The 23,473-nt window shown below is 48.2% G+C and overlaps 1 protein-coding gene across 1 annotated transcript; it reads right to left on the reverse strand.

Annotated features, from left to right (window-relative positions):
• Positions 1-10,018: 10,018 nt before the first annotated feature.
• On the reverse strand, positions 10,019-20,502 carry LOC149357707 (uncharacterized). Its single transcript, XM_089584859.1, has 4 exons — positions 20,141-20,502; positions 16,249-16,539; positions 13,535-13,686; positions 10,019-10,251 (listed from the first exon to the last, which is right to left on the reverse strand). The coding sequence occupies exons 1-4, from the start codon at positions 20,494-20,496 to the stop codon at positions 10,106-10,108; spliced, it is 945 nt and encodes a 314-aa protein (XP_089440985.1). The 5' UTR covers positions 20,497-20,502; the 3' UTR covers positions 10,019-10,105.
• Positions 20,503-23,473: the final 2,971 nt, after the last annotated feature.

Consider the following 23,473-nt stretch of genomic DNA (forward strand, 5'->3'; position numbering starts at 1 on the left):
ATATTGCGCCACTGGGAAATCACGATCAAATGTGCAAAGGAACCCTGTGCAAAGTTCTGAACGCTGTCACTGATGGTGCCACTATAAAATTGTCAGGGTCCGAGTGCGGACCCATGTTGCGAAGTGCCCGCACAACCAGCGACGCCAGGGACGCCGTACTCCACCCTTGTGTTTAGCAAAACGGCTACCAGTTAGTCGTTCAGTCACTGGATAAGTTTTCAGAGTACCGCGATCCTCCATTTCCTGCAGCCAGATATGGAAGCTTAATGGCTGGCCCTGACTGTTATTCCCAGCACTGCAGTGGCATCCGTGGTCCCTGTGTGTCCGCTTTTACAACGTCGTTATTAGTTACAAATTGAACTTCTGCATAGTTGGCACAGCTAACTTCGGAGATAACATGAACGGGCACTCAGAATAAACTGGAAACAATTTTGTAACTCGCTGAAGCAAAATCATGCGCATGTATGTGGGACCTAGAGGAAACCCTAGAGGCTTTGTAAGCCCGCTGCTCTATAGGAAGTGCTTGCAAATCAGTGTTTGCTGTTATGGCAACATTGGGCTGCGGTAGGCATTTCTTCCAATCCCGGCGGCGCGGTGGAACGTGGTACTCTGAAAACTTATCCAGTGAATAGTTAGTCGCAGTGCATGGCACAGTGGTATGTGCAGGGGGGTTCATGTGTTTCTGGCGTTTGCTAGAGCATCGGTGCAGGCTATGGACATTTTCTGTGTCGGATTCGAGCACCTGGAGATGGCCTTTGGGACAGCTGTGGGAATCCTTTGCGAGATTTAACCGCACGGAGTAGGCCTGGTCTGTTGATACAATTTCAGAGACCTTTCACAAATGCATCCTGCCTGTAGGTATATGCGGCAATGAGTCTTGTCACTGGTGCATTTGGTTTCGCACTTTTTTAGTATGCTCCTCAGATGCTGCGTGGTTTTCTTATTCCGCACTCAAGAAGCACATTGCATTACTCCTGTGGCGAAGGAACCATCATGTCCTGTTGGTCAAATGAACCAGTGAAAGTGATGTTGGTTTCATTTGCAGCAGCGCCTCTGGCGAACTGCATTCTATTTATCCGGAGAAATGCTTATTCGCTGCAGGAGACAACGCTCATCTGTGCATTAGTGATGATGGCGCGCACGCGCTGGGCACGCGTTGTGGGATGCGCTTTTGCTGAGTGATCCTTTGCTTCCTTACCATGCTGCGACGCATTGTGCCGATTGCGCTGAAGGTCTCCTTTGTACACATCACATGCACACACAGTTGCTGTAATAAAAGGCTGCTCCAATCTCTGCGGCTGTTGTCTCATCTATTCCTTGTTTAAGGCTGCCGCGGTGGCTCAGGGGTTATGGTACTCGGCTGTTGACCCGAAAGACTCGGGTTCCATCGAAATGCTAAAGGCCCGTGTACTGTGCACCCCAGGTGGTCGAAATCATCCGGAGCCCTTCACTACAGCGTCCCTCATAGCCCGAGTTGCTCTGGGTCGTTAAACCTCGTCAATCAATCAACCAACCAATATTCCTTGTTTGGGTAGCAAGGAAAGCTTTAAAACTAATTTTTGTCACTGAGGAATGTTCCTGACACACAGCAAATCGTAAGGAAGACCTTGTCCTCTGGGAAGTCTGCCCACTGTTACTCGGTATTCTTCGAAGTGAAATAGCAAAGGGAGTTTGCCAATCTCCCTTGGAGGTCAAAGGGAGTTCTAGTTCTCGCCTACAGTCAGCATGCGCGATCAGAGGATAGTTCGCGTTTTTCTAAAACTGGCTTTAATGGCAGTACAGTTTTTTTTTTCATTGAACCACATTACCACATTCTCCAACCAACCAATATTCCTTGTTTGGGTAGCAAGGAAAGCTTTAAAACTAATTTTTGTCACAGGAATGTTCCTGACACACGGCAAATCGTAAGGAAGACCTTGTCCTCTGGGAAGTCTTCGCACTGTTACACGGTATTCCTCGAAGTAAAGGAGCAACTGAACTCATTGTGACCATTTTTATGTTGGCTCTTTTGTCGATGTTTGTTGCGTTGTGGTCTATCTCTTGCAGCTTTTTGTGTTTGGCGGCTGGCAATTTTTTGGTGGTGGCGAACGGAAGGGGGTACAGCTCATGATAGAGAGGCTTAGCAAGGAGGAAGGACAGGTGCGAAAACGAACAGCTCACTGAATGAACTAACTGCTAACATTTTTAGGCCGATCTTGTACGCCCTCATCCTTTTTCGCCGCATTCCACGCCAGACTCGTCGCTCGTGTTTAGGAACATAAAATCGGACGCGAAAGAAAGCGGTTCACGAGCCGCGTGTGCCGTCGCCCCGAGCCAGCTTCGCTGTTTAAAAAGTTGGGCTTGAAATAAAGTTCTTTGTTTATGCGCCACTTTGCTCGCGATTTATTTCGTTATTTGTGCACAGAAGCTGTTAAAAGGGCCTTTTCTGGCATTTCAAAACGTTTTTTCTTCTGTATGCAGCGCCTAATGGGCCCCTGGTGCCATCTGTAAAAAGCTTCTAACAAGCTGTGTGGCTCCCTTGAAATGGAACTGCCTTGATCATAAGAAGGTGCAATATAAAAAGGACATGAGAAAGGTGGACAGAACGGTGCACTTCTGACAACTGGTTCCTTTATTCGATGACACACACGGTATATCGCGTGTTGCGTAAATCAGAGAAAATCGAAAAAAAAAAATTCTCTCGGCTTAACCGCGCGTTTGTTCGGGCTCAAATTTCGCAAAGAGGTTGCATTTGGTGATCAGTTTTGTTTTATACTACATTTAGGTGGGGTACTTGCCTGAGTCAGTCAGAATTATTTGGAAATCCCCATCGTATGTGGCGACGACGATCCAAAACTGAAAGACATCGCAGCAATCCTCCATGGCAGCAATGGTACCCGTGGCGCCATCTCGCACCCACCGGAGAAACCCAGCTGTGCTAAGTTGGTGAGCAAATTATCTTTGCTTGGTGCTCTCTACTGCGAAGCAGCGCGAGACATCACCGAAAATGCGAGCGTACAGCAATCAAGAGAAGGCCATGGCCGTGACTTGGCTATGCGCATGGCTATGCGAGTCCAAGTAGTAGTGAAAACATTTATTTTTTTTTTTCAGAAGGAAGAGTTAGGGAGTAGGGGGATGGGGATAGATAGATGTGGAGCTTCAGTGGTCGGTCTTCCCTAGTCCAGGATCCCGTTGGCCTCCGCCGCCGCCTTGGCCCTCGTCACCAGCATAAGCTGTGTGCTCGGGTCGGAGTCAGCCAGGAGGGCCTCCCACTGCTCTAGACTAGGGCTATTTACCTTTGGTAGTAAAGGGCTTTTTTCGCAGCCCCAGGTGGCGTGGTACGTTGTGGCGTAGCCCCCACACCACACGCACTCTTTCGCGTATCTGTTCGGCCACATTTTGTGATACATGGCTCTGCTTGGGTAGGTGTCTGTTTGTAGTCGTCTGAGCGTGGTGGCCTTTTCTCTGTCGAGAAGATCCGCCGGAGCCGAGTACTTCTTGCGCGCTCCCAACAACGCCTTCATTGCCTCCCCATAAGATTTTGGCGTGCTGAAGGGTTCGACCGGCAAACCCGCCCTCCGGTTCGTGAACCTTCGGACAACGGTGTCTGCCATGAGATTTCCTTCAACCCCAGTGTCAGGGACCCAAATGATGGTGTGTTGAATGTTTGCGAGTCCAACTCCTCCCTACCAAGGTGGAGAGCTCGTTTCTCCGATGTTTGCAAGATGGCGCCACGGGTACCACTGCTGCGAAGTCTTTCGGTTTTGGTTCGCCGTCACCGCATACGATGGGGATTTCCTGATAATTCTGACTGAATCAGGCAAGTACCCCACCTAAATATAGTATAAAACAAAACTGACCACCAAATGCAACCTCTGTGCGAAATTTGAGCCCGAACAAACGCGCTGTTAAGCCGAGAGAATTTTTTTTCAAAACCTCAGAATTAAGCCATAAAAACGAAAAGAGAAAACGTTTAACAAAACGTATCTAAAAGCGATAAAAGTGACTGATGAATCTAAGAAAAACGGCAAAGATGACGTGACGTAGAGGGTGAAAGTAACATGAATGGCATCTTACAATAAAAAAAAACAATGCAAATGTGTTAAAAGATAAAAACTGGCAAAACGCATGTGACATCATAAGACCTTCGGGAATGGCTTCTTGCATTTTGCACTCCAGTCAAGATCAGAAAAGGCACCTGTACATGCACTTGCCCTAACTTGGGAGGGGGGAATCATCTTAAATGTATTCTTCAGACTTGTACAAAAAGACTGATGCATGAGCAGTTCTGTGCGTGCTCGAAGCACGCCAGTGAAGCGCAAGGCCGAGAACAGAAATCCCCAGTGAAGGTACTGCACTGCGTGTGATACAGCTTGTCAAGAAGAGCGCTGCGCTGCACAACAAGAGTTGTAACACCATCTGTAGCATTCGTATACTGCGCTTGCGCATGGGCGCAGTCACGTATGTATGCAAGCAACACAGGCGCATCTTTTCCTTTCAGAGCACCCTGTGGCGAATTCTGGCACGCTCTGGTCTTTTAATAAATAATGGTTTAGATTACAGTGTGAATGCGCGTCAAAGGCGAAGCACCCAGACTACCCTTGTGTACTCTCCAAGTTATGCACATGCAGCAGTTAACTGCTGTGCCATTTTCGTCACATAATGCGCCAGTGGCAAATTCTGCTACATGCTGCTGAAAAATACTTTTGCGATGACTGCGCCTTAGGGCCACTGAAAAACTCGGCGGGAACAGAACTGAAATCAGGATGTGCTATGGCTCGTGCATGTGATCCACCCGCGCCATATTGCTGCGTATTCGTCACGCATGCAGCTTTCAGGGATCCTCTCTTCATGGTCGGATGTTATATGATGGGGACCACCTCAATCGCGGGACAAGCCTATGTGAGATGGTACAATGTGGGTATGTCTCCGCAGCAGAGACATGTATCCGTGTAAGCGGTAGGGTGGATTTTGTGGTAAGGAAAAATATTGGTGGAATGTTCGCCTGTAATTGTCTCCAGGACACAGCCTGCGTGTAGCCCTGAGGTGGTCGAGTAGTGCTGCGTAGTTGCGTGGCACCGTCGCCGTCTCATTTGCCAACGTAGGTGCTCGGTGTGTAGCCGCGAGTGATTTGGTCAGTCTTGGGATTACCGGCGATGCCTGCGTGACCTGGGGCCCAGATGATGCAATGTAGTTAGTCGCTGTGGCCACCTGTCTGCAGAACGTGGGCTGCGGCCTGGCGAACTCTGTCGCTGGTGTAGTGGCGGCAGGTCTCTTGGGGGTGTGATGATTGTAAGAGAGCGACCGGACCTGTGCCTTCCGCAACCGCTAGAGCTGCGGCACCTTCTTCGGCGTCCGTTACTGAGCAGCTGCGGAGCGATGCACTGGCATGCTCCTGTAGGGTGGAATGGACCATGGTGATGACTGCAGCGCTCCTGTTTGTGTAGGTGGCTGCGTCTATTTATACGGCAGTGTCTTCTAGAGCGCATATGCCTTGCTGATGGTATTTGCTCTGGCTCGGCGTTGGCCTTGGTAAAGAGTGGGGTCCATACACCGGAGGCCTGGCGCTACCATGAATCTCGTGCGGAGCTCGTCCGGTATGGAGACCGTTCTGGAGAGTTCACATAGACTGTTTTGGTAGCCCAGTCGACTGAGAAGGGCTCGCCCAGTGCATGGTAGTGAGCTAGAGCCTTAATGTTTGAGCTACTAGCTGGACTTTTCTAAGTTCAGAGTATGCGTTCTGAAGGCCGAGTGCCGTGAGCCTGGCAGTGGCCTTGCTCTGTGGAAGCCGCAGCGCTGCCTTTTTGGATTTTTGAGGAGGGAATTGATTTCTGCCCTTTCTTTTTGGTTGAGGGAGGGGTACGAGAGGCTATAGGTGGCTCGGCTTACCCCAAGCGCGAGCAACAGTTTAAAAGGGTCTCCTTCCGGCATCCTGCCACCTCTGTTGGTGATGCAGGATTTCGTGCTTGTGGCTTGGGCTGTCGACGTGGAGGATAGCGCGGCGGGCTAACTGCCCTTCACGTGCGCTTCTCCGGCAGCAGTGACCGCATCCACCCTGCACAGTTTTCGTCTAATAGAATCTACAAAAATATTCTGTAAAACCACACGGGACAAGGAAAAGCGGATGACGGAAGCAAAAGCATCAGAGCTAGTGTGGGGTCAGAGCTAGCCCGCACAATACTGCCCACACTAGCTCTCCCTCGTGGCTTAGTTTTGTTTTTGCGCCAACAGTTGCGTGCGCTCCTCACTGCAATGGTGGAACTGCACAAACAGTCGTAAGAAAATTAACTTCATTCATGAGCACACTGGGCGTCATTAGGCTTATTTCCTGAAAGTTTCTCAAACTGCAGCTTGCTTGCGCTCTTGTGAAATCACCCTTCAAACTTCATCGGGTATGACTGCTACTCTTGGGAACCATTTAAAACAGCGAGAAAATTTTATGCGGAATTTCAGCAAAGCAAAGGTCGGAAATCGGACAAGCGTTTTTCATTTATTTGTTTTTCATGCATTTTGGGCGGTGTTTCACTGCTGTAACTTTTGCGAAGAGAAGCCCGAGCTGCTCCTCTTCGTCTGTATGAGAAGCCGTCTTGTTGCGTTTCGCCATCTGTATACAGGGTGGTCAAAATTAAGATTTACAGATTTCTTAAAACTAAGCGCTGAGTGGTGCGTGAAATCTACCTCTATACATAAGTTATGGCGTCAGGGCGGTGGGGGGGGGGGGGGGCACAAAGTGAGATGATAATTGTCACTGTCAAGCACGTAATTAACTAGACTACACTAGTAAACTTTCTAGCCACTGCGGCTGGCATGCATACTTCTAGACTACTCCATTTGGTAGAATTCCTCCAGAGCACGTGTGTTCCGAAACACTCGCCTCCCAAAGTTTCCACTGATTTTACGTGATAACGCATGTAAGGCGGTGACAGTCGACGCAAAACTCCTCTCTAGTGGGATGAAACTGTTCCGTCCAGAGTTTGTTCCATTTCGATGGACGAAACGGAAAGGTAAACGGTTATTAACTTCACTGGTCGCTCTACGCCAGTGGCAATGCACCACACCTGGAGAAGTTTTGCGCCGATGGTCAAAATTTGGAACCAAATATATCGGAATACACGCGTGCTAGGATAATTCTGCCAAATGGAATTGCGGTAAAACACGACTGCCTCTAAGTTATCAAAAACTTGGAGGGACGTCTCAGCATTTGTTGTTGTCGTAAAGTGCCCTGCTCTTGACCCTTATGACAGAGGTTCGGTTCTGGTCCTTGACCAACTAGCTTTTTTTTAAAACGAAATTGCTTAGCTATGACGTCACGACCCTCTCGAGCAATCAGGACGCCGATAAACGTCGGGTTTTCCGCCGAACGGCATCCTTAAAACTATCATGTTAATAAATACATGCCCGCTTACTGCAGTCACTAAAAAAGTTAATCGATTTTAGTTAATTAGGTGCCTGACGGTGACAATTATCATCTCACTATATGCCTCCCTGTACGCGTACCTTATTTACGTGCAAAGGTGGATTTCACGCACCTCTCAGCGCACATAATTTTAAGAACAGTGTAAACCTTAATTTTGACCGCCTTGTATACGCAGCTCCATGCCCCCCTGACAGCACTGTTGGATGTGAACATTGCAGCTACATTGCTCGCAGTTCCATTTTCTGAGCTGTAGTCATCGGAGACGGGCTGGAAATAATGCCTGCTGTTCTTAGCTTCAAGAATATTATCATTTTTGCATTTTGTGCAGCAGTAGCAGTAGTAGGAAACTGTTTCCCAAAGGGAAGGGGGTGAGGGGAAGGTTATATCGATGCAGGTTGGGTGGCTACTCCAGTCCAAGGCTGCACTGCCTTTCCCTGACTCGCGCGCACCGTCCGAACTATAACCGGAACTGCGTGTCTGGATCTCCGCTGGTCAGTGCTGCTGCCTCCCACTGCTCGTATGTGTCATCTGTCTTAGGTGATTGGTTTGCACATTCCAAAGAGATGTAGAAGTAGGCAGGGCAAGCGTTTCACCATGGGCATGTCGCATTTATACTTTACACCTTTTTCTTATACCTCTTATACCTTATACCTCTTATTTTCTTATACCTCGTTGCCCGTTCATCCTGAATGAATTTGCACATTCTGGATCTTTCCTCAGGACATGACACCATTGTAAAGACTGCATTTGTGTTGGTGGTTTTTACGTTTTTGCGTGACAGTGGTCACAGAGAATATGTGAGCTTTCCCACTGCAAAAGCCGAAATTTCGCTACCACTCCCCGTTTTTAAGTGTTGGTAAAAAATGATTTTTTTTTTCTGCTACAAAAGCTGAGCCTCTGCTACAAAATGCCATTTTTCCTCCTGCAAAACTTGATATTCCTGTTGGAAATTCCAATTTCTTCTGCTACAAAAACTGAAGCCTTTTTGGGCGCGAAGGAAAAAAATTAGAAAATTGGTTTTTGAGGAAAGGAAATGGCGCATATTTGTCTCACATCTCGGTGGACGCCTGAACCGCGCCAGAAGGGAAGGGATAAAGGAGGGAGTGAAAGAAGAAAGAGGTGGCGTAGTGGAGGGCTCCGGAATAATTTCGACCACGTGTGGTTGAAGCCTCTATCGAAACGCGGCCGCCGCGGTTGGGTTCGAACCCGGGAACTCTGGCTCAGTAGCCGAGCGCACTAACCACTGAGCCACCGCGGCGGGTACGAAGGAAAACATAATCAGTCTGATTACGTCGACTGCAGGGCAAAGACCCCTCCCACCGCTCCCCCTCCTCCACGCAATTTGCACGCCCGCGCACTCTCAACAACCTTGCGCGGGCAGCACCCCACATTTATTTTATTTTTATTCCCTGTATTTGTACGTAGTGTATATTGGCACCCTACCCCTATTCTTTCTTCTATCGCTCCCCCCTTTCTTTCCTTCTCCCTGTCCTCTCCGTCTCCTTTATTCTCGCTAGCCGCAGCGCTACAGGCATCGATGGCAGATGCCGCGGCTAGCAACATCTTTACCCTTCATATTTTATTTTTTTTTGTTACCAATAAATAGCCACTAACAACAACAACTCCCATATCTCTCCAATTAACCCTGTCCTTTGTCAGCTGCGGTCACCGTATCCCCGCAAATTTCTAATCTCATCCGCCCACCTAACTTTCTGCCGCCCCCTGCTACGCTTGCCTTCTCTAGGAATCCACTCCGTTATCCTTAGGGACCAGCGGTTATCTTGCCTTCGCATTACATGCCCTGCCCAAGCCCATTCTTTCCTCTTGATTCCGACTAGGATGTCATTGACCCGCGTTTGTTTCCTCACCCACTCCGCCCGCTTCCGATCTCTTAACGTTACACCCGTCAGTTTTCTTTCCATAGCTCGCTGCGGTGTCCTTATAACTTAAGCTGAACCCTTTTAGTTAGCCTCCGCGTTTCTGCCCCATAGGTGGTGGTGGTGGTGTGACATTTTTATTCGAACAGCCTTTCTATTAGGCGTTCAGTACATCCTGGGCCAAGGCGACGAGGGTACGTTGCAGTCTCAGATCCAGGGAGGCGAGCCAGATGGGCCACGGTGGGGGTGGGGGAAAAGGATAGGCGGGGGACTGGAAGGCTGCGTGGCACTGTGTAAGGCAGTGTCCTATGTCTGCATGTGTGTGTGGACAGTTTGGGCACTGAGGTGTGGAAGTGTACCGGTATAGGTAAAGTTTGGCTGGTGTATGTAGGAGATTAAACTTTATTCGGCGAAGAATGCGAGCTTCACGGAATGTGTTTGAGTTTCGCTTTTCGGTCTGTTTATTCCAATGTTTTTATTTTTTTGTTTTGTTTTTTTTTTGCGTCTTGTTGTTCCGCCACATTTCGATTGTTGCTGACTACCAGTTATTGCTCTTTTCTTGCTTCTTTTTTGCCCTGTTACTCATGTTAAATGTTCTTTTTATGTATACAATTTGTACTAAACCACCCCCTATGTAATACCCTCGTGAAAGAGGGCCTTTAGGGGTATCTTGAAATAAATAAAATAAGGATGGGTGCCGCGTGGTGGTAAATCAGCTAAATCCAATTTTTGCTGCGCGTAGTATGTGAGTACCGGCAAGATACAGCCGGAATACCCATTTATTCGGTCCACTGGGAGGGGTCGTTGATCCGCTGCTGTGGCGGGGCGTGTGCTAGCGCGGGCAGCCGAGCTCGGCATCCGTGAGGCTCTGCACGCTGCGTCCCCGCAGCTCATCGGGCGAGTGGCACCGGGCGCGCAGTCGACGGTCCGAGTGACGTCGAAGGTGCCCCAGCGCACAGTCGCAGTGTAGGCGGTTGTCTGCGTGGCGAGAGTGCCGCATCATTGGGTGCATTCACAGATTTCTCGACTCCGAACACAATCGGACTGGGCAAGTCTCGTGCCTGACGCATCGCGGCCACCAGCTGAGAACAGCAGCAAATAATACCAGAAGCTCGGCTGCTGTCAGTGGCAACCGAATGCTGTAGCGACTTCCATTTCCTTTACTGAACGCCTCACGCCCATGAGTTAATGAAAAAGGAGACCGTAGTACTCGCAACGCATGTAGCAACACAAAGTGGCGCTTGTGCACGTCTCCGTCCGGGACCAAATACGTACTATTATGATAAATTCCAGCGGCTAAAAAGACACGGACGAAGGTAGACGAGACAGGACGACGTCCTGTCTCGTCTACCTTCGTCCGTGTCTTTTTAGCCGCTGGAATGTATCATAATAGTACTACCAACCAACTAGCCCAACTTTCTACGCTTAATACCAAATACGTTTCAGCACCGCGGGCAGCTGGACCGCCCCGTGGCCAAGAGAGGCGTTGCGGAGGGTAGGAAGAGGCTTGATGAGCTGGAACAGCGGAGCGTCCTTCTTGCTTCATGCTTCCTACACAATAGCCAGGTATATATCTTACTAAGCACACGCTACCCCCTCGCTTTTCAAATAAAGACGGGGCAAAGACCAATCGCAAACCGTTCTTACAAGATCGATTTGGGATTGTTATTTGCTACGTGCTTTTTTTTTTAAAGAAAGAATGGTCTTTGATTGCCCTATTTGCGAGTTTACACAATACAGGGCCTACAATATTGCCAAACCTACATTGTAATGCGATTTGAAGGCATTGACATCAGGATTAGCCCACTTGGATTAAACTGGTATCGCGCGGTTTATTTTCGCAATAAGGCTTCAGCGGCTTAGCTATTCAAAGGAGTGCTCTATCCTTGATTGTCGTTTGCTGCGGACTAACCAGCAAGCCAAAAACCTCTCAGAGACGTCTAGCCAGACGTCTCTGAGAGGTTTTTGTCTTGCTGGGAAGTGATCGTCAAGCCAGGAAAAAAAAGTTTTGGCCCGTTTTAGCCGGAACGAACGCGATAACCTTCAAATCGCGTTAGACTGCACACTCTGAACGTGTACTGATACTCGGACCGACCTGCTGCCGTCCGTATATTACGTTCAAACGATGAGCGCTAGCTCTGTTCACAAGAGTGTTGTTCTCGTTGAAGCAGCAAATTATTACGAGGTGCTGTTTGCAACGGACAGGCTTGCAAGCTTGCAAGACAGGCCGCAGGCTAGTAAGCCGCTGCTCGTCTTTTCGAGACCTTCTAGCTTCAGACTACGGGGTCTGGTCGCTTATCCTTCCTTTCAGCCTCGTTTTATTTTTTAAACGCGACAATACTTCTACGTATATATATATATATATATATATATATATATATATATATATATATATATATATATATATATATATATATATATATATATATATATATATATATATATATATATGTGTCAAGGCTGGTCCCTCCAGCCGAAACGTCCTGAATTAAATCTTATGTTTTTCAAGTTCTGGTGACTTTATCTTATATTAATCAATCAGCTGCCAAGAAATAATTATATATATATATATATATATATATATATATATATATATATATATATATATATATATACATAAGAAAGGCCATTTGTAGTAATTCAAGGTACTGTGCACGAACTGAACAGTCAGGCATGAGACTCACGCACATAGCACACGGTCATTAAATCGGCTGGTTGTTTTTGCATTGCATGTTCACTACGGGCACATTGGGCGCCGTTTATAGAAAAAAAATGACACTGACCGACGCTTGTAATAAAAGGTGTAGTTTCAATCCCACCTGACCTTCAATACCATCATCGCATATATTACAATACTGTTTGTTTCCGCGACGCCTTCAGCAGCGAAGTGAGCGAGCCAGCTGTCCCGGCGAGCTGTGCACCACGCCGGCGGGCGCTGTGCGGCTGTGGGCAGAACTGTTTTTTTTGCATTCCAGTTCTCGCTTCCACCAGCTACTAGGCATTGGTGGACGTTCTTCCCAAACGATTAATTTCCGTCTCTTTAATTTCAGCATTCTTTCGCCGTTATTTAAAGGGACAGCGAGGACAAAGTTGGCCTGCATTGATAGGTTACCACGTTTTGATCACGAAAACACTACCCGCACCTGCAACGGAGTTTTTATAGGCTAGAAAAGACAAAAATAAAGGCACCGCACCTTATCGACCGTCTTCGCATGCAAACTGCGATGACGCCGACCCTTTTTTATGCGCAGATCCCTGAGGCCAGGCTACACTGCCATCCTCCCCTAGCGGTGATCACTGAGTCCCTTTCTCTGTTCTCATGAGCTTGAATCTAGTTGCGAGAAAAATTTTTCGTCCAATTTTCTTTGCAAAGAATGCATCTTTTGCTGCCGGACAAACATGAAAATAGCCAGAAAGGGCCATAGAATCGATTTTTTGTAAGAACGAAAATTGGACAGAACTGTCCTCAGTCTCCCTTTAACGTCAAAAGCAAAGGTCAACTCATGTCCGTAACGGTGGCATCCAGGTTGGCAGGCCGGCCTGGCGAGAAACCGGGCGCGGCGCCGGCGTAATCATGAAGTTAGCACCACCTGGGCGCTTAGGTTAGGGTTAGCAGCGGTCGCCAGCTGATACCATTAGCCATTCTAAGCCATGCGACATCTTCCCGATTGGTCGCACGCGCGGAGTGCCGATCCGCCGTTGCAAACCGGTCAGCGTGGATATAAACGGGCAAAAAAAACGATGCGATTCGTGACGCGTCTGGCCACAGCAATGCTGCTTTCATAGGTTCACAATGATGGAATGTCGCCTCCCGTTTCTTTACTGCATTCAATACAATTTTTTTGTTCGTTTGGCTTAGTGTGTAGTGGCGTGCATAGCTAAGGTCGCCGTCTAAACGCCATCGCGCGACACATTTCATTTCACCTTACGCTGACTGCTTGCATTTCAATACGATAGCATGTGAAGCCTTATCGAGAGAAAAAAAAAAAGCGGCGTCCGTCCGTCTATAGTTCCCATTGGCTGGGGGGAAGTGACGTTGCCAGACCGGACGTGACGTCACTTCCGGTAAAGGCATCGGCAGCTTCTAACCTTTGTAAATGCGCTGCTTTCAGCTCCACCACAATCTGAAACATCGGCCATTATTGCAGTATTCTTGTTAACCAGTAAACAGCCCCAGCTGTAGGGTACATGGCGCGCGCCACGTCGACGCTTTGCGTTCTGTTGTACCCACCCTGCCCTGGAGACGTGCGATGCAACTTACGTCCGAGCAGCACGACCGTGCCGGTGTTGTTGAGCACAGCGCCGAGCTCCTCCTCCGCAATGGTGGTGATCTTGTTGCCCTCCAGATCCAGGAAAGCGAGCGCCGGAAAGCCCTCGCTAAACTTTGCAGGAATAGCGCTCAGTTCGTTGTAGCTGGATACGTAAAAGAGAAAGTGCTGCAAAATCAATCTAAGTCACCATCAAAAGCTAGGTCAAGTACACTTTACAACACGCCACGATCACAGACATCCCTGCTCGTCCATTTTCGCATCTTCTCGTTCATCGTGATGAACAGAAAGCCCTTTAAACTTTACGCTTTGTTTTTATTCCTCCATGCATTATCCCCAGGAGTACGGCCATTAAAAGGGCTCCTCAATTCGAAGCGCTGGGAGGGAATACTATACTATCAGCTCTACAGAGAGGAAAATGGAACTGGGGTCATAGGCGTGCACAAGTTTCCCCATAAAGGGCGAGGGCGCAGTTCACCACCATAGCACTGTTCATGTCTTCTGGCTAGCAGGGAACAATATGGGCCAAATTTTGCCTCACCCCTCGATCCCTAATGCCTATTAGAGGTGCATGAAATGACATGGTGCCGTTGGCCGTCACCATCCATCGTAGCCGCATCTCCTGTCCAACCTTTACGGTCTTTCTTTTTCCCCTCCATCCCCATACCCAGCGAAGTGGTTAAGGTGACCCTAAGCCACATGCAGGAAACAGCATCTGTGAAACTGTTACTGCGTCTTTCATCTTTACAGTAACCTCTTCCCTCTTTCTCTACTTAATTAGTCCGTCTGATTTCACTTCTATACGATTCACTTCGTAGCGGTAGTTTTCGCCTTGGGAAAAATGGATCTCCGTCTTTCTTCAGCACTATAGTCATTACTGATACACAGCGTCTATGCATCTCCCTTGCTCGCACATCTTGCGAACGCTCATTTTATTGCACTTCAGTCTCATGTGCGCCTGGATTGTTTAGAGGCGCTACCTGGCGGTGTGTCTTTTGATGAGATTATTGATAATCTGCAAAAACTTCGCCCAGCGGGAGAAGGAGGGCTGGAGGTTACAGCTGTCCCGACATTCGCTTTCGTCACTAGTACAGATTGGTTTCGGAGGCGCACAACAAAGAATGGATTCAATGCCTCCCTTTAAGTTCTCTCCTGATCACCACCTTTTTAATCCTCCCTATAGTAAAACGTTCCATAAGGCGATTGGCATAATTCCATACGTTTTCCGTACTGCTCATATGGAAACCAAATGGAACATGTAGAGATAACAAGGATGAAGCTCACGGAAAAACCTAATTTCATACATACTTCGTATAATGATGGGCATATCATGTGGAAATCATGTGGGAACCATACGGGAATGATATGGAAACAAGATGAAAAAACATGCATATATGAAAAGTGCTCAAATTTTGATATATTTTCCCGTGCCATACACACTCCGTACTCTGACAATTTCATATTTGCCATTCGTATGGTACGCCTCAGCTCGGATGGAGCTCGAAATTTTGTCGAAGGTGGCAGGTTGGGAGTCCCATTCACGGTGCTGCATGCGCTGCTGGGTTCCGCCGTTCGGTTTTTCGTCTGCACAGGCCTACAGATGAGCGCTATATTCATTCTGCCTGTTTTTCCGTGAGCCAGACTCGGCTGATAACGGGCATACTGTGTCGTTGTCACGCTTCTTCTCTTTCAGGACAATGGTTTTGTAAACGCCGTTGCACCAGCTGAGCCTCAGCTCTAGTGGTCCTGTTTTTGTATCTTCCTTGGTACAGGCGTTCCTGTGGCTGAGCCTAAGCTTAGCTACAGGAACGTTTACAACGCCGTACAAAACTTCATGTAGGCATAGCATAGGCTGTCATGCTCTGTGTATCTATTTTTATTCAAGCCTCCGCGTCCTTTTTTTTTTGGTAGCCTCGAGAGTGCTCATCTGTGTGCACAAATTTCTCATTTTTTCCCCAATAACTTTCTGATTAAGAACCACTCCATTTTCGGTGGGCGTGGGTGTGCGCCACTTGACACGAGGGAAACAGCTCAGCGCGCCGCAGTGGAGCACAATGCGCAAATACATTTTCGCGCCCAGACTCAGAATAGTTACCCGCCGCGGTGGCTCAGTGGTTAAGGCGCTCGTCTACCGAGCCGGTGTACCCGGGTTCGAACCCGACTGGGGCGGCCACATTTCGATGGAGGCGGAACGCAAAGGCGACCATGTGCTGTGCATGTCAGTGCATGTTAAAGATCCCCAGGGGGTCGAAATTATTCCGGAGACCTCCACTACGGCACCTCTTTCTCTCTTTCACTCCCACCTTCCTCCCTTCCCTTACGACACGGTTCAGGAGTCAGTCCACTGAGATATGTGAGACAGATACTGCGCCATTTACTTTCCTCAAAAACCAATTTTAAAAACCAATTTACTCTGAACAAAATTGGGCTAACCAGGTAGGCGCTTCGTATAGCTATACTGAGTATATACTGGGAGCTGCTTTATTGGAATTCACTTACTTGCAAGCAAATGGACAGTACGCCCGCGAATCGGCTCACTTTCTTACTTAGATGGCAGAACGTTTCCCATATACCTCTTGTGATGTATCCGTCGACCGCCACAAGCGCTCTAAGCCTTCCAGAACGTACTAAAATGAACTGCCCCATCTGTCTTCCTTCCTTCAGCGCAGATCAGCGTTCGACCCCCCGTCGTGGCGGACGCACTCACTCGAGGTCGATGCTCCGCAGCTTGAGGGCCGGCCGCGGCAGCATGTCCCTGGAGAAGGCGGCCAGCCGCGAGTCCCGTACGACCACGTACTCCAGATCGGACAGCTCGGCGAGCCAACCATCCTCGACGCTGACGACGCTCGAGTGAAGCACGCTGACGCCCCGCACGGAGCGCGGCAGGCCGCCGAACTCGGGCCCCAGCCGCAGGCCGCTCATCTTGACCAGGCCCAGGGTCTTGAGTCGGGGCAGCTGACGCAGGGCCTCCCAGCTGGCCGGAAGCGTGCTGTCGTAGCTGCGCACGGGTACGCCTTAAACTGTAAGAATGAGGCACACCTCCCGCAGCGGCAAATCCCCCCCCCCCCCCCCCCCAACCCCGCCTCCTCCGTTCCGGCGAGGTGCATAGACAGCTTTTACCAAAAGTATACATCCCACCGGGTAGATCTCTCGTCACTTCTCTAGAGCACCTCCAGGAGTGCCACAAGAGCCCCAGACAAGCCTTAGAGGCCAAGCCGGCCGGCTGCTAAGTTTCGGTAAAGGCTGTACATGTCTGTAGGTAAATTCGGCGTAACCAATACAGGACAAGAATGAACGGGGCCATCGTCCTTTCGTTCTCGTCGGTATCGATGAACTCATCCGTAGACATACATGGACTGCGCCCCGTAATGCGCATACATGTTTACGCGTTGGTGCTCGATCCGTCAATTTCGCTAATATTTTTTTATTTGACATTTATTTTACATCACCGAGCCAAGGCGAAACTCCGCAGACATCGACAACGATGTCCAACGCTCGCCATGAAGCGCATTGGGACGATCTCTGAAATGTGCGCGCCCACGATAGACATGTCCTTGTCCGCTGTACTCGCTATCCAGGAAGACATAAACACGGGTTGTGTCGCGCTGACGTCTCACTGCCTACGGTTCACACGAAAAAATTAAATTCACTTCAGGGTCGTTCCATGTCAAACGAACCATGTTTGAGCTCTGCCCTCTCTGATCTTTTCCATAGAATTTGTGGCTCTTTATTGAAATATCCAAATCAATAGTTTAAGCAAGAAAATTTTCTGATTATGTGACAGCCCTTTTAATTTTTCAGACGAGTGCACAAGTTAGTCTCCCTAAAAAAATTTACAAAAATCTCATAATTTACGTTTGCGCTCGAAAAGTTTCATACGAAATTTGGTCCGATTAATAGCTAGTTTCATTGTAATTTTGCTAAGCGATCTTTATCGGCACCTTTTTTCTTTTTAAGCGAGGAAAAAGTTTTGAAGTTCAGCGCTGCAAATAGAAAACATGGTTCCCCGTACTGCCACTGCACTGCTTGGCATGCTTTCGCCGGTTCCCGAGAGTCATACGCTGGCCAGGAAGCGCGTTGCAATAAACGTTAAAGATATAAGAGTGCTCCAGGGGCTCTGTGTCGACGACGAAGCCTGTGTGTGGTGTGGCTGAAAAAACTTAAAATCGGTTCATAACGTCATCACTAGCGACGCGACGACATTGGAGGAACAGTAAAGCGCCTTGCATAAAAGGGCGAGCCTTCAAAGGCGACATAACAGTGACACCCGATCAGCTGTTCAAATGGGCAAAAACTAACATAAAGGGTATCGACTTCCTTCTGGGTACCAGAGAACGCTGCTGGAAAAAAAAGAAGCCCAGCTTAATGATAGGTTTGCAGTGGCTATGCCCGTGAAAGGCACGCGATCATTAGACCATTTCAAACCGCAATCCCTCGCTGTTGTTTTCAATGAAACCACACCTCACTCGCTCATAGAGCAGTTTTCAGTAACAAAGCAAGTGTAACCACAGCAGCTCTCTTCCCATCGTCAAAGAAGCCGGCACCACCCGCTTTGAGAACCGCGGAAGCACTGAGACGGCTGCTCTTGGTTCCGTTTCAATCAGATTGGGGCACGAAGCATCGATGGAGGAAAACACGGCGACATTCTTTACCTTTACTGGTTCGTGCAAAAGAAGAATACTCAGAATAAATACTCTGGAAAATATATCGACTCATGTTATTCGAAGCATTGCATACTCCATATTTACTGGGGCAACAATGGAACAAAACACCTGGCTGCCTGATTGCTCCACTGATAGGGCGAAATACGTTCATTCTGTATTTCGAATGGGGACTGTATTGCGTCCTCTTTATTAGGGGAACAACTGCCGTTTCAGAATGTGGGAGCAAAGCCAACTGCGGCGGCTCCGGCTGAAGGGTAGGTGGGAGCAGGAGAAAGTAGAGTGCAGAGGGGGCGGGACGCCTGCTTCCTGAGGTAATCATATTCGCTCTTTTCGAGGCCCTCGGAGTCATTTGATGCTGCTCCTGCATACAATTGCTCGCGTAAACCCAACACCGAATTCTGAGCTGCGCCACGGCTGTGCTCCGCAGTGCAGTGGCAGTACGGGGTAACGATGGCTCGAGTTGCGGCGCTGTACTTAAAAAAGTGTTGTCGCTGAAAACAAAAAAGGCTTTGATAAAAACCGCTGGGAAAAATTACAATGAAACTAGTTATCAATCGGACCACATTTCGTACTTTTACTACGACAGCCTCTGTGCGAAATTTATGGCCGAAAGCGTGGCACAGCACAGTTTTTCTAAGTTCGACATTTTTTTTTCCGAAATATATCGTAAACTATTGATTGGGATCGTACGTGTTATACAGAGCCGCCGAATAACATGGTGTTGCGCACGAATATTGCGAAAGAGTTTTACAAAAATAGCAAAAGCGATGCTCCTTGGGGTAAAATAATCAATTTTGCCAACGTACAAAACTGTGCGGAAAATTTCTTGCTGTGCGTTAAAAAACCACAATGCATATGCATTATCTATGAAAGCCTTTCCAGCGAAAAAAGTAAAATGTTTGAATTTTTGCAAATTTTTAAGTGTGACCAACTTTTCACTCATCTGAGAAATTCACAGGACTCATGACCAGGAAATATTTCCCCAAGCTTACTAAGGGTAATTACTTTAGACGGCTCAATAAAGAGCCACAAATTTTATGGAAAGATCGGAGGGGGTCGAGCGCAGACTCTGGTGCGTTTGGCATGGAATGACCCTTCAGTGTTTCATTTCTGCTTTTCAAAATACGATGTGAAAAATACATTTTTATTGTCATGAATGCCAAAGGTGAAGCTATAAGGTCCATACCTCGTGTGCGGCATCGCGGAGCCTCGTGGGCTTAGAAGACACTTTCTGCGCGCTTCGAGTCGAGCAGGCTGCGGTGTGATCGCGATTGAAACGCTCGATTTCCTTATCAACCCACCAGATCTGGTACCTCAATTTATTTTGTGTTGTCTAGCACGAAGTTTTGCTGGTTGGTTCATGCTGACGTAAAATATTACAGCAAGTCCCGTTTACTGGCTCTAGATGATATTTCGCGTCACACTTTCTGCCTCAGTACGCTATGCAGCGGAGACGAGGCGTTCACGGAGGAAGCCTGTTTCAGGCACATCAGCTTGGGCGATGACCCTCTATCATTGTCGCCTCGTTGCGAATTTTAGCCAGTAACAAACGCAGGAAAAATTACCAGTAAGAATGCGTAACTGGGAGAGTTGATTTTGCGTGACGAATGACTGGCTGCACACAGAAAGGCTTTTCGCATGCGTGCGTTGTTATATATGCGTTCTTCCTCGTCTGTCCGCGCAGTGAGTTATTCTATTTACGAAGAAAGTCCGTCACGAAGAACAGAGGCGTACACAGGGGAAGGACTGAGAGGCCGAAATGTGTCTAAACATCGCTCATTGTCGGCCAACTTGAACGGGTGCATTCACCACGAAACAAGTGGAAGGATGCACGCACAAGGACTGCTGCAGCCAGTCTTTGTGCTTCTCCTGCCTCCGTTTCGTGTCACACGTTTATTTACGAGCCGGCGCTGAGGGAAAAGCAATGTTGTGTACCTGAACACGAGGCGCTCGACGGCGGCCGGCGGCTCCCCGCCCCCGGCGAGCCTAGCCAGCGCAGTCTCCGGGGACGAGAAGGTGACGTTCTGGAACTCGAGCAGCGTGGCGTTGACCCCCTGCAGCCAGCCGTCTGGGAAGTCGACGGGCCTCGAGTCGCGCAGAATGAAGCTCAGTCCCCGCGACGATCGGGGCACGCGGCCGCGGTCCAGGTGGCGGTCGAAGTCGCGTGGCTCCACGAAGCCCGAGCACGTGTAGGACGTCTCGTAGGTGCCGCTGGTGTCCTTGCAGCCGGCCTCGTCGGCCGCCGCCACTGCGGCGGCCAGCAGAACGGAGACGACCACGGGATGGCTCATGGTGGAGAGCCGAGTCGCGAGTGCGCGCGGGCCTCCCCAGATCTGCGCTTCTTGAGGGCTCGGGTGTGCGTCGCTTGATTCGCTTTTGCCGTTTAGTTTTTGTGCCAATGAAATTCGTCAGCTCCGCCTGCTTCCGGGTCGCGTTGCAAGAACTAAACCCGAAAGGGCGAGGGGGTTCGGATGACGCCGAAGGAAGAGCGGGGTTTGCACTTTGCAGCGGGTCGGGGACAAGAGGGCTCAATTTACAGCTGTCTTAGCTGCCTGGATGCGGTCTGATCTGATTGGCTGATTTCTGCGGCTTGGTTAACATGGCTTTTGCCTTCAAAAGCATCTATTTCTTCAGTTCGCGAAATCGTAACAAACTCTTCGTTTGCTTTTCATTCATTCATTTTAACATTGCTGCCGGCCGGCCCGTGGCAGCGAAAGCAAGAGTGTAATGCGAAAACGTACTTTGCAGCATGAAAGTAGAAAAGGCGAAGGTGTGGACGTTCGTATGCGGAAATGCGTAAGTAAAGGCATCACTCGACAATGGCACCTCTCTCTGTGCGTTAACAAAAAAAAATCAAATAAAGAGCACACATATGTGCAGGCTATTCACCGCAACTTGACTAGGCTTTCTTACTCTGACTGCCTTTCATCATCACGGCCAGCGTAACTGCTTACACTGCAGGACGAATGACTCCCCATATCCTCCAATTAACCCTGTCATATGCAAACTGCAGCTAATTTGCCCCCGAAAACTTCTTAATCTGATCCGTCCACCTACGCCGCCTCCTGCTGCGCTTTGCAATTCTTTTGGAATCTATTGCGTTACCCGTAATGACCATCGGTTATCTTTCCTTCGCATTACATGTTCTGCCCATGCCCATTTCTTATTCTTGATTTCGGCAGAGCACTTATGCACTACGTTCGCACCAAGATAAAAGCAGACAGCAGGCGTCGGTTATTGGGAGGAATACCAGCGCCCGTGATTGACAATAAGGGACAGCTCACTCTGCCGCAAGAGATAGACACCAATGGTATTCCCTTGGTATACCATTCCTAAAACTGTTGGCAAAATAAACGTTAAAAGAACAGTCGCGTTTGTCGTAATACTGTACCTAAACTAGTAAACTGGGCCATTGGAACCCCTACTGAATATATATATATATATATATATATATATATATATATATATATATATATATATATATATATATATATATATATATATATATTCTAGTATTTTTAAACATGGCTCTTCTACACGCTGATTTTCCTGCATGACTTCTGATGCTGCGATTAAGTCAAAGGCGTCCTTCCTAATCTAAGAAGGCTATTTATTATAGAGGTTCGTTATAATGTACTCATTTCTCTATCACCTGATAGATAGTCTGAATATGGTCAGTTGTCGAGTAGCCTTTATGAAAGCCTGCCTGGTTCCTTGGTTGATTGAAGTCCGAGTTTGTCCGATTATATTGCCGATTACCTTAGTAAATACCTTGCAGGCAACAGACTGTAAGCTGATCGATCTGTAATTTTTCACGTCATTGACGTTTCCCTTCTTAAGGATTAACATAATGTCGGCGTTATTACAAGTTTCCGGTATTGCGTATGCAGGGTGGCCCGATTTTCTACCATAACCTCCCACCGTCCTTCAACAGATCTGCTGTTACCTAATCCTCACCAGCTGCCTGCTCCTCTTGCATTGCTTCTAAGGCTTTCTTCCTCCTTGGTTACCGCCGGAATGTTTAATTGCTCTGCACTACTGCCTCACTCACTACCGTACTGCTTACTTCGGCTACTGTATACGTCTACGCAGAACTCCTCAGTTACACCTTATCCATGTTGGTAAGGACATTTCCCTCCGTGTTTCTTCGCGCATACATCTGATTTTTGCCTATGCGTAGTTTCCTCTTGACCGCTTTTAGACTACCTCCGTTCTTTACAGCATGCTCGATTCTCTCCATATTATACCTCCTTATGTCGGTTACGTTAGGCTAATTGGTTAAATGTAATAGCTTTACCAGTTCTATTCTATCTATCAGGTTCGAGGCTTTCATGTTTTGGCGTTCTTAGTTTCGTCTCCAGAAAATGCTTACCGGTAACCTGTCTAACTACTTTGCCGCCTACTGCTATTGCGTATTCCGCAATGATGTCTGTGAGATTATCTTTCATTGCTTGAACACCGAAATAGTCGTCCTTTGTTAAAGCCGAACACCTGTTTTTTAGCGAGATCCTGAATTCCTTTACTTTCCCTCATATCGCTAGCTCGGTGATGGACTTCTTCCTTAATAGATTCCTCCATTCCCTATTCAAGTATAGGCCTATTCGAGACCTCAACATCCTATGGACACTAGGTCGCGCCTTTCCGAGGACCTCCACATCCTGTGCGACGCCAGGGTGAGCGCAGAGTACGAAGTCGATTTCATTTTTAGTCGCGCCATTTGGGCTCTTCTACGTCCACTTCCTATTTTCCCATTTGCGGACGAAGGTATTCATAGTATGTAAATTATTCCCTTCTGCAAACTGTACTAATAACTACTTCGTGCTATTCCTATGCCATAGTCGCTCACTGCCTGGTATCCAGCCGGCTTCTTGCCTACTTTGGTATTGACGTCGCCCATCAGTACAGTGCGTTGTGTTTTAAGGCGTAAGTCTTACTTGACCGATTCAGCGAAAAGTGATATCTGTGTGTGTGTGTTTTGACCCTCTATGGTACGCATAAAAGATGGCGTCCTCATGTAACCTGGAAGGTGGCGATTAAATGAATGATTAGTAGCGCGAGGTTGCTCAGGAAGAACAACCTGGATTGCAGAAGTCCCACCGGTGGCAGCACCTACCACGCCAAGGCAATGGCGCACAGCTTAACCTCTGCACCACTGCGCCAGGAGTATTATGAGGACTACCAGGAATCTCTTAATGTTAAGTAGAGAAATACCAACTCTGTATATAAGGATTAACCCATTAGCTCTGTATTAACCCATTAGCTATCGTG

The sequence above is a fragment of the Amblyomma mixtum genome, chromosome 3, assembly GCF_055824585.1.
Source record: "Amblyomma mixtum isolate Tamu chromosome 3, ASM5582458v1, whole genome shotgun sequence".
Lineage (NCBI taxonomy): Eukaryota > Metazoa > Arthropoda > Arachnida > Ixodida > Ixodidae > Amblyomma > Amblyomma mixtum.